Genomic DNA, 12291 nt, shown 5'->3' with positions numbered 1-12291 from the left:
TGATGATGTCAGTGGGCATCTGACTGCTGGGGCATAGGGGAGAAGAGACTGGATGGAATGGTCTTACATCATATAGAAGCCTGTGGGAGTGGGGGATTGGGTAAATAAAACCGATTTGCTTGTTCCCCTAGACTTAAATGAATATTTAACCCTTGCAGTGTGGGAGCAGTCTCACTATAAGGGAGGATTTGTAGTTTCCCTGAAGTTCACCTTGAAATATCAATTAACCTGTGATGCCCAGATTTGTATCCAAAATTAATGAGAGCTTTCAAGGTGCTGAATAAATGATGTATGTTCTTTCCCATAAACAGGGCTCACGTGATGACCTAAGCACTGCAACTGCCTCACAAAGTCAATCTGCCATTAAACTTGCCACTTCTGCAGATACCTCGTTTTCTAAAGATGTATTAAATTCCATAGCAGGTAATGTAGGAGCTTTAGTAACTAAAAAGAACTTCCTGAAAAGTATGCAGTTAATGCTTCAGAAAGTTATTTATGGCAAACTCGACTTATTTCATTCAGATGAGACATACACCTTTCTACGACTTAACTAGCAAATTAAATTACATTACAGATTAAGTATTGGGATACTGCAGTACAATTCTTTTCCTTACACAGCTAAATGAAAGTGATGAAACTATGGTGCTTCTAGTAATAGCAGAGTTCTGAGTCCCAGATGTAAAGTGAATGTTAATAACATTTGAAGGTATTAGTTCCACTTTACAGATCTTAGCTAGACTTTCCTTAGAGTGTATTTTGTAAAGGGGTCTTAAATTTGAATAGCCTATGTTCTGTTACAATAAATTTGAAATTTAGATTAGCCTAAATTTGATAGTTGGCTTTAGGCACCACATTCCTTATATCAAAAACGTAATCAATTAAGCCGTTATACTCAGTCTTGGTGGCAAGAGAAGCTTTCCAATACATGGTGCAAAGCCATCAGAATAATTCATACTAGGACAATCTTATAGATGAACAAATATGAAATATGACTGAAGCCTCTACATTTGTGAATGCTTTAATAAGGTGACAAGGTGCTGCACCCTAAACAGATTAGTCCTTAGGAATCTTTTGTAACAATATTTGTATTATTCACTTGGGGTAATGACTATAGCAACTAATATAACTAATAACTAATAACTAATATAGCATACAGATACTGCTGCACACTGTATTTAATTCCAATGTAAGGTGAATGAAAAACTGGCCAGTTTTTCATTCACTGTATTTTTGAGTTGAATACAGTGTGGGGCAGTATCCGCAGGCTATATTACATTTTGGAGTGAGATGTGCTCTATTTCTGCCAGCACCTGAATAGAATGTAAACCTGGGAGACTGACACTGCAGGCTTGGAGCGGTGCCGATCTGTTATGGTGTTAATGGCAAAAACTAGTCATGCTAACTGTGTCAGGGATGGAAGAAATATGCATGCCGACATTGTGATAATCAGTTAGAGGGGTTCAAGTCCACGCCACCCCGTTAAGAAAAGAGAAGACGTTTTTGGTTGGTTATGCGGGAAAAAAATTGTGATCATTTACTTAAAGTCATTCTGTAGTAAATGCTTGGGGTCAACAACCAACAACAAATGTTAAAATACCTTGAATAAACACAAATCTTTTCTAATGCAAAGTTAAAATTGGCAGGCAGATTGTTTTCATCTGCTGTCATTTGTAGTGTGTGCATTGACCTGTATCTGGTGACTTACTTATTCCATATGCAAATCAAATGTATCACTGTACAATATTATTCACCTGCATATGTGTGTTGATTTTACCATCTGTACTCCTGTGACTTTCTCATTTGTGCAGTTTCTGTGTCTGTGCTGTCCTCTCATCTCATCACTTTGCTCCTGCAGCCTTCTCATCCATTGCCATCACTGCAGGAAACAATGCAGACTCCCGGGCATCATTGGCCAGTTTGGAATCTATCCCAAGTACCAATGAGAAAAGTGAGAAAACTGACAACTGTGAAAAGGTATGAATGGGGGCTCAGAGTGCATTGACCTATGTATATAAGTTTGTAATACTTTTCAGATTTTACACCCACCCATTATTAACCACGGAACTATAAAAGATAATGCTTTAGAAATGTGCTTTCCATGTTCCCTTGTGTTTAAGGGTCCATGCACACTGGCTTAAAAATTGCTGCTTCTACAGGAGTTTTGTGTTTTGTGTAGAAGCAGCTCAATTTTATCCTATGTGTCCATGCACATTAGGACGAATAGAGATATATTTTAAGTTCAGCGTTTAGAGGCAGGAAAAAAACACTTCTGGGTTTGTGTTTTTGATTGGAGCTTTCTGGCAGAAAAAAATGCTAAACACTTCTAAACACGCCTAAACATGTATACAATAACGCTCCATATGAGGGAACTGGCTTTTTTTAAGCCCAATGTGCATGGAGCCTTAACTAGTTTTAACAGGTACTAATATTTCTTAAAAAAAATAAAAAAAATTGGGAGTCAGGAAGGGCTTTTTTCATACTGGCGCAAATTGGATCATACTTTATTAGTATTTTTACCTTTCATCTGGACCAGTTGCATGTTTAAAACACAACTCCCCCTAAAACATTTTGTTTTAATTTTGACCTAGTAGGGAAGAAATAGAACTGTTACCTCTTGTGTGATCACCATTATAGGAAGTGAGCAAAATCTCTCCAACAGGTGAGAGATGCATTCCTTTGATTTGTACCACACCGTATTGACATATTTAATATACGTTATTGCAACAAAACATTGTAAACAGGCCCTAAAAATATTAGTGAGTGGGGAAGTTAGAAAGGCTGTCTGATGTTTTTATGGCCATCTTTGTCCTTTCTGCGCTGTCACCAAAAGGAAAAAAGTACACTTTATCTGGACTTGAGCTTTATGTTCTTGTGGAATCAAGAGGGTTTTCCCTTTGGGTTGAAATTAATGGATATGTGTTTTTTCCAGTCTAACTATATAACTGTGCAATCTGATTTCATACAAAATATATTATGACGTGATTTATTAAAGGAGGAATTTTAAGATAGGTGTGCAAACCTGTTAATCAAATTAGCTCAGGTAAATTAAGTTGTATAACCATGACCTTACCTTGTAACTGCTTTCAATATAACATGTTGAATAACCACATAATTAATATACATGCATGCTTTTAGAAGGTCAAACACATCACAATGCTTGCATATATGTATCCTGTATGCAAACTATTATGATAGAGATTTATTAAATGCAGCTATTGGACTTAAGCTAAAATGACAAGTGATTTAAGGCCAGTGTTTTGATGCCTTCTACAGCATATTATACTGTAGCCAGATGACGTAGGAGCAAAATGTCATACCTAATAATCTAATACTGAACCATAACCTTGCAAAATTACAAAAAGCAGTAGAAAAGCAGAACAATTTGTAAATTTAGTACAGCAATATATGATACTTCTCTTTTTATTATGCTTATGCCTCTAAAACAATATATAGGTCTTGTGCTATCAGGCTAAAGTACTAGAACCCAGACACATGTATTTATTTGCACTGGGCATATGTCAGTTAAAATGTGGTTTGTTGTTATTGGCATGTCAACTTAAACTCTGACTTTTAGAAGAAATCTATGCACTAAGATGTATAAAGGCTTCAGATTGCCCAGCGAATTAAATTCAAAATACTAACAACAACATACAAATAATTCACAACTCTGTCATGAGCTACATCAGCAATCTTGTCTGCAAATATCACCCAAACTGTCCTCTCCGCTTCTCCCAAGACCTCCTGCTTTTTAGCTCTTTTGTCTCCTCCTCCCATGCTCATCTCCAAGACTTTTCCAGTGCCTCTCTCATCCTCTGGAACGTTCTACCTCAATTTGTCCAGCTATCTCCTACTCTGGCCACCTTTAGGCAATCCCTGAAAACTAAAGTCTTCAGGGAAGCCTATGACGCCTCCAACTACATAACAACTGAACTTTTAACTCTTCCATCAGCTCATCTCCCACAGTTATTACCTTTTGTACCACTTGTTCCACCCTATTTAGATTGTAAGCTCTTGTGAGCAGGGCCCTCTTAACCTCCTTGTATTTTATTGTATGTTATTGTAACTGTACTGTCTCTCTTTAGAGTGTAAAGTGCTACGCAAGTTGATGCCACTATATAAATCCTGTATAATAATAATAATAAGACTGAACAATCAGATTGTAACAGGTGGCAAGTCTTACACGTGGTAATCTTGCTAGCACTATTCAGAGCTGGCCGATTTCCGGCCCAGGGCTGTTAATGCCATTTTACTGTGTGTTGACCATGCTAATTGCTTTGCTGAGGAAATTACAAAGTATTATTATTATATAAATAAATTAATGTTCCCTGCTTTTTTTTCCCTATCCTGTAAAAAACTGACGGCAGAATTAACACAAATATTGGTAAAGTGAAGTCTCTTTCTAATTTGCACAGATTGCAAGACCATTGTCTCTAATCGGATCATCACTTCGATTTGACAAGCTTGACCACTCTGAAACCAAATGTCTGTTGATGTGTTTCCTACATATTATGAAAATGATATCAGAAGGTAATTAATAAAGTCTGTTGTCAGCAGCTGGCAATGCAATGTCATGTGTTCTGGTTGAGTGTTTAGCTGTACTTTCTGTTTTCAGACACATTGGTCTCGTACTGGCAGCGGGCCCCAAACACTGAGATCTATGACTTTTTTAGTATTCTGGAGTAAGTATAAAGTATAATAAATCTATAAAGTATAATAAATCTTATTCTTTTTACAATATGTTTTATGAAAGAACATGAAAAAGAACATGATTGATGTATGAGCATTTAATACTACATGGTAGATTTTACTGTCCAATGACATCATTTATAAATATGAAGATTTGTTTGGCATGTTACCATAGAATTAAATTACCACCCACTGGATGTTTTTGAAGGATGATTTAATATAATATTCCATTTCGAATTCCTTCTGATCATAATCATTAAAAATGTTCGTTCTGCTCATAGGGAGCTTAACCTGTATTGGCTGTCAAGATAAACACACAAATCAGCACAATTTCTGGTAGTGATATGACTGATATTCCAAGTGGGGAAACCACAATTTTATTTTTATTTTTTTTTCAGAGTATGCCTCCAAAACTTCAAATACTTGGGAAAAAGAAATATAATAAGGTAGGAATTCTAGTATTTAGCACCAACCAGCACAATGCATAGTCCAGTGTCACCAATCAGCACAATGTTTAGTCCAATGTCACCAACCAGCACAATGTGTAGTCACAATGTTTCAGATGTGTACGGTTCTAGTTTTGTCCTGTTTTGGCTCCAATATGCGCAAACTAAACTAGTTAGTAAATTTGATTGTGTTTATAGGGGAGTAATTAATATTATTCCCTACCTGCGCATGTGAGTGTTGAAATAAAACAAAATGTTCTAATGGAGCTGCTCGTTATAAAGTTTTAAGAAACCAGTGAATAGAATATAATGTGATAAACCGCGCTCCCCATATCAGTTCCTTAGTTAAAGTGCATACAGTGCAATAGCGCAATTAAGTTTGTACTCGGAGACTCTTGTGGATAACTAGGGAAAGGAAATAGAAGGAGAGCTGGAAAGTGACCTGGGGTGTGCCGTGGTCACGAGGTCAGTATGCCTAAAAGGGGGCATACCTAAGTAGTAATATGAAAATAAAGGAGTGGTGAAATGAAGGGAAAGGATGGGTGGGATAATCCGGAAAAGAAAGCCAACAGAAGGGAGGACCAGGGGCCACCCTTTTAAAGGCGAGGCTCCTCCCACAAATACAGGCAGGCCTGCGCCCTGCCTTCCTACTTGTACTCGGAGACTCTTGTGGATAACTAGGGAAAGGAAATAGAAGGAGAGCTGGAAAGTGACCTGGGGTGTGCCGTGGTCACGAGGTCAGTATGCCTAAAAGGGGGCAAAAACAAAACAGTAGGGTGAGTATGCAAAAGTGGTTTATTGAAACAAATACATTCCAGGTTAATCAGTCAAGTGTATGAATGCCTGAGACATCTCAACGAGTGGCTCCGGAATATACCTGGCGTAGCATGATGGCCTCCACCTGCCTAACCTTTTAATGACATGGACAGGAACCCCCTGACAAGAGGCCGCAGAAGCGGCCCCTATTCTGAAAGAATGACCTGAGTAAGACTTGGGATCCAACCCCAGATTACCTAAGAGGGTGCGGCAATATTTGATGAAGAGTGCTGAGGTAAGAGGGGCCCCGTGAAATGGCAAAAGTGGACTATCCCTGAGTACATCTGCCAACTGGGCCATGAGCAAATCCAAGACCGAAACCGGGCACCAACCAGTTCCGATCTTGAAGTATCTAATATCAGTACCAGCTCCTGTTTGCTGCGTTTTACACGCATCCAGGTGTAATTGGTATTGGTCGGGGTACCTGACTAACTGGCTGATTGAAAGCGTACGGGACTTAGCTCCAGTACGAGTAAATTCACCTGGTCTCAGAAAACCAATAAAGGCCAAATATATAGCTGCCTTGAGCACAAGACTAGGCAGCTGCCAAAAGGAGGCCTAGACAACATATCTGACATGCCCCGGAAAATGTGCCCAGTGACTGGAAGCCTGTTAGAAGGTCTGGGAGAATTGCATTTCTGAATACACTTAAGGATGGCTTTAATGGAATGGGCTTGATAGTATTGTAAGACAGTTTCAGTCGGGAATGACAGTAAGCCACAAAATCCAAAAGGTATTGACTATTGAAGCAATCTGGCCTAGGGTACAGCGTTTGAAAAACCTGAAATGTTTTCCAGGCTGTGCTGTAAGCCTTTCTCGTGTTGGCGGACAGTGACCTGTCCATCAATCCTAGAACGCCTGCCCAGTGTGCCTCTAATCCATCCTCAAGAGCAAGGAATGTGGGGATGGAGTGGCACAGCTGTCTGCGTCTGGAACCTGCTGAAAAAATTATGGAAAATTAAACCGGGAAAGAGCGTCTGCTGCTGTATTCTGTACACCACTGACAAACCTGCAATGAATGTGAAAACTAAACTGAAGAGATAACCAAACGAGCCTGTGTATGAAAGACATGATGTGCAGAGAACCCGACCCAACCTTGTTAATGATCTCGGAAATTGCTTGATTGTCAGTGCAAAACACCACGGTGTTGCCTGTCCACAAGTGACCCCACACCTGAGCCACAGTCACTATGGGGTAGACCTCGAATAAGGCAGACGTCTGTGTGAACCTGGGAATTGCCCAACATTTATCCAGCCATGGTCCCGCCACCCAATGTGTGCCAAAAATAGCCGCATGGCCTCTAGTTGCTGCAGCATCAGTAACAACCTGGAAAGAAGACACTGAAGTTTCGGGAATAAACATGGAAATGCCGTTCCAGTGCTGAAGGAACTCATCCCACATGCGCAGGTCAGACAAAGCCGCTGCATCTAACTTGACCCTGGAATCAGAGTCAGGGGCTGAGGGTAACAATGCCAGCAACCGGGAAATGAAAGACCTGCCCTGAAGAATGATCCTCATGGCAAAGTTTAACATGCCCGGAAGTGACTGCAAGTCTTTCCTGGAACCGGCTTGCGAAACTGTAAAACCATGGATCCGATCCCTGATCCCGGCCAACTTATTTCCCGGCAGACTCGCCTGCATGGACAGAGAATCTAACACGATCCCCAAAAAATGGCCTTCCATTTTCTTATTTGCCAATGGCACGTCAAGTGCAGAAAACACAGCCACAAGCTTCAGCAGACCAGTAGGCAGTCATCCAAAAAGTGGATAACTTCCTGACAGAGTTCCCTATGCATGAGAATCCAACTGAGTGCTTCAGCAAAAACATCAAAAAGCCAAGGGCTGCTTTTGGACCCAAAAGTGAGTTTGGTGGCGAAATAACAAACCCCCCTCCACTTAATGCCATGCCAAGCCAGAGAGAAGGCAAAATATGAAGAAGCCTGAAAGCATCTGAAATGTCTGCTTTGGATAACCAAGCATTCCTACCTATGCTGATGATGCGTTGGATCACCTGGTCCACCGAAGCATATTTGAGTGAAAACTCCTCTGCTGGGATTAAAGAATTCACACACAGCAAAAGAATGCGGATATAGAAATGTAGAAATGAAACTATGGAACAGAAAGGAACGTGAACATACCAAAGTTACCCCCTGACCAAATGCTAGAAAATGAAACAATGCAGGTTTAAGAAATGAAACACAACATGACTGAGAAAAAAACGGACTCGTGCAGTAGTGGACACTGTGAGGCCTCCCGGTGAAAGCAGTCCAGTGCATTGTGTGTGAGACTAACCCAGCTGACCGTGGGGTGCCTAGGTGCCATCTGATAGGTACCCTTGACAGCCCCCCCCCCCCCCCCCAGTAATGCAGTGAAGCGCACGCTGGCTAGTAGTAGACTCAAAGGGTGGAGAGAGGTGCTGTCCCCTAACTGCTGTAACCAAGAATGAGGCCCAAGCAGCTGAAACCGCTACTGACCACAACCCATGCCAAACCCCCCATCCCAAATGGCCCTGGACTCTTATAAGACCCCCAACATGACTCACAAGGCACACACCCCTACAACCCATGATCACCACTGCAGCGCCCTGCCCCATGTCCCAACTCCCCCAGCCTGCCCAGGTGCTTTTTTTTTTCTCACGTTTCCCAGTGAAACTATGGCATGTGGAACCTAGCCTCTGGACCGTGGCTACCACATGTGAGTGACATCATATCAGCGTTTGAAAAGAAAGTGCAGGCACTTACTGTGTTTACTCATAATTGAAAAATAGAAATGGTTCATCACACATACACACTTCCACCAGCTCCTAAGGGTAAAGAAAATATGCGAGAAATGCGATATGTCACTAAGACAGAAAACACGTATACCTAAAGCCACGTTGTGTTATAGAAAATTGACAGGTTATGCGAAATTGAGGAAAAGTGGCTGTCCCTGACAATCGTCAAGGCTCAGTATTTTACCAAGTTTCAATTTTACCCTAGAATTTTCCCCCTCTTTTTTTTTTTTTTTTTTTTTTCAGGATAGTATGCTGTACATAGCACTCTGAGCTTAACTGTCCCAAGGAAGAAAATAAAGCAGCAAGTCATATCTTAATTTATAATTGCAGCGGTAACGGCATTATGTATTTTCCTTGCTAGGCTTCACTTGGGGAGGGATTTTGTACTTACCGCCCAGGAAATTGAATGGCATGTCAAGGCATTTACATCCTCATGCATTTTTAAATGACAGGCTGTGATGAATCGGGCAGATTCAGCCCATCGTTTCTCCAAATAAAACAAGTGTATAGGGTTTGTAATCAATACTTAAAGTGCTGTCACCACATATTAGTTAGAAGTGCAGCGTTTAGGAAATGTTTAATGTGAAAAAAAAAAACGCACAACATGGCTCATGATATGAGATTTGGGTTGTGTATGATGTGAGCGTGTGCATGTCCTATGCATTACATGAGCCTGACATAGGTATATCTACATTAGTACATAACAGAGCAGCGTTCAACAAATTTGATCTCTGGAAATGAAATTATCTTCCACCAGAAGTGATTTCAGATGTTTTGTAATTATAGTAAAGGCTTGTTAACACCACATGCATTGAACTGGGCAGCATGTGGGTTCACAGGAGCAAAACGTCAGGTGAGATGCAGGGAATGAGGATCAAGATGACAGGTGAAAAGCAGGGTATGAGGAGCAAGATGTCAGGTGAAATGTTGGGTATGAGGCTCCTAACTGCTGTAACCAAATGCCTGGTAGTATGCGCAAAGTACGGCATACAGGGTTTCCCTTTAGTACAGTCTACCATAAAAACAACAATAGAGCAGCGCCCGCGCACCCCTTTCCGCTACCAATACTTGAGCCTGGGGGGGCGTGGCCAACGACCGGGATGTGAGGACGTGCAAAGCCTGAGCTCCGTCCGTCCCGCTTAGATCCTCCAACCATCCTGCTAGCCCGGCCGCCATCCGCAACCATCCTCGAGCTCAGTAACATCCCAGGACTCCAGAGCACCCCTGGCAATGGTCAAATACGGTCCGGCCGTGGAGGAAGCCCCGGGATTCGGTCCGCCATCGCCGCCATGCCCACAGCAACAAAATGGCGCCGGCCGGCTCCACGCTCAGAAACAAGGCCAGCCATCCACCTCCCTGACAATCCAGAAGCATCGAGGGAAGGGTGAGTCACAACATGCCCCTGGCAGTAGCCCTGAAGACCCCCTTCTGTCCTCCTCCCCAGATGACATTGACTCAGTATCTTATCCTAGTGCTGCTGTGGCTGCAGGCCCTGCAGAGCCCTCTCTCTCACAAATCATGGAGGCTATACAGCACAGCCAGATGGACTCAATTAAAACTGATCTATCATTCCTGAAGCATGATGTGCAAAATCTACAACATAGGGTGCAAAATGCGGAACAGCGCATAGGAGATTTAGAGGATGACATACGTCCCTTACAGGGTTCTGTCAGGGAGTTGCGCCAGGCCCAAGATTATATGTCTGATAAGCTCACAGATATGGAAGACCGCCTGAGACGCAATAATCTCCGTTTCTTAGGCTTTCTGGAAGGTGCAGAGGGCAAGGCCCCAGAAAAGTTTATGGAGCAATGGCTGATGTCAGTGTTTGGCGCCAATGTTTTCTCCACCATGTTTGCCATCGAGAGAGCCCACAGGGTTCCGCTGCGTCCCCCACCCCCTGGGGCACCCCCACGTGCTATGCTCATTAAGTTGTTGCATTTTAGGGATAGAGAAGCCATCATCAGGGCAGCTAGAGAAAAGGGAAACATACTTTTCAACGGTAATGGCATCACCATCTTCCCTGACTTTTCGGTAGCCACGCAGAAACAACGTGCCACCTTCCTAGCAGTCAAGAGGCGCCTACGTGATCTACAACTACCATACAGTATGCTATACCCTGCACGCCTTCGTGTTATTCACCAGGGTAAAGCCCATTTTTTCACTGATCCGAAAGAAGCGGCTCACTGGGCAGACACGCTAGGACCTTTGGAGCATAGGAACCTGCCACGGAGATCACCCCCTCGCTGACCACTACATCCCCTTATTGTTCCAATAACAGCAAAATTCTCTGTTTATCGGCATCCTTGAACTAACGTTCTTTTAATATCAACAGAGAAAATTGAGAATCAGTATAAGGACTTTGACGTTCTCATATTGGCACTTATCCAATTACAGGAAGACTGGGAAACCCAATACTGCCCGTCCAAAGATGGAACTGTTGGTATCCTTCTATTGGCTGACCGGTCTTGTTACAGCCTGATGGGCCGGAACTGAAACTTTTCTGCAAACACTCGGAAGAATATTTTTCTAAGGCCGGGCTGCTGACTATTCAGCTCGGGAAGTGATCACGGGTGGTAGCTTGTGTTCACAGCCTCCCCCTGAATAGTATTATCTCAGGTTTATTGACCACGGGACTGATCTAATCACCCCCTGCTACGCAGTTTCAGTTTAGGGTACAAAGCTCTCATGAGTTGGGGTATGGGAGCCGGGAGGGTTAGGGAGGGTCGGCAGGGTTGGAAAACCTTATATGTGTTGGCATTGTTAAAGCCATGGTTACATGATTATTATTTTATGACAGATGATTACAGGTTCACGGAACGGATAGATCATCAAGGTGCTCAAGTATACGTGCTTGACAACATAATGCTTTTTTACAAATGTTTCCGGGGTTGCGCCCCCACCACTCGAGGAGATTGGAGCTCCACATGCTGGTGGACTCTGAGGTGCCTCGGGAGGTGGTCGTGCAAACTTATGTTTTACACTAGGAAATGAATACTTTGCGTCCGATCTCATGGAATGTTAGGGGGCTTAATTCTAAGGTAAAACGCTCAGTGATGTTTGATTATTTAGCACGTCACAAACCGCATGTAATCCTTCTCCAGGAGACCCATCTCCAGGGCTCCAGGGTTATGGCCCTTAAAAGAGCCAAAATAGCTTATGCTCTCCATTCCACCTACTCCTCCTTTGCCCGAGGGACATCTATTCTCATAGCCAAATCAGCACCAATCTCAATTAAACATATTAAACTTGACCCGAATGGCTGTTTTGTCATCCTGGTAATGGAACTCCTAGGTAAACCATATACTGTGATAAACATTTATGTCCCACCACCCTTCACTAAAAAATTTTTTGAGAAGGTGATGGGAACAATACTTGAAATCGCTGAAGGCCCATTAATAATAGATGGGGATTACAATGCTGTTCTAGATAATTCTATGGACAGATTCCGATGTTCTACATCACCCCCAACGCCCTTAGGATCTTACCTAACTCAATTTGACCTGGTGGAGGCCTGGAGATGGAGACATGTTAATGTGAGGGAATACTCGTGTCAATCTGACTCTCGTAATA

The 12291-nt window shown here is 42.4% G+C and overlaps 1 protein-coding gene across 5 annotated transcripts in view; it reads left to right on the top strand.

The window, feature by feature from the left end:
* DOCK10 (dedicator of cytokinesis 10) overlaps positions 1–12291 on the top strand; it is a 428377-nt gene that overhangs the window by 331313 nt on the left and 84773 nt on the right. For 4 of the 5 annotated variants that reach the window (XM_073625969.1, XM_073625970.1, XM_073625966.1 and 1 more), the window contains exons 34-38: positions 312–423; positions 1856–1974; positions 4413–4527; positions 4613–4679; positions 5085–5132. In XM_073625969.1, coding sequence (XP_073482070.1) covers positions 312–423; positions 1856–1974; positions 4413–4527; positions 4613–4679; positions 5085–5132 — 461 coding nt within the window. The remainder of the gene's footprint in view (positions 1–311; positions 424–1855; positions 1975–4412; positions 4528–4612; positions 4680–5084; positions 5133–12291) is intronic. The other variant, XM_073625967.1, reaches the window with a different exon arrangement.

Source organism: Aquarana catesbeiana, linkage group LG04 (genome assembly GCF_042186555.1).
Source record: "Aquarana catesbeiana isolate 2022-GZ linkage group LG04, ASM4218655v1, whole genome shotgun sequence".
NCBI lineage: Eukaryota > Metazoa > Chordata > Amphibia > Anura > Ranidae > Aquarana > Aquarana catesbeiana.
Note: the sequence above shows the minus strand (reverse complement) of the source record. Positions and strands in the feature narration are given on the sequence as shown.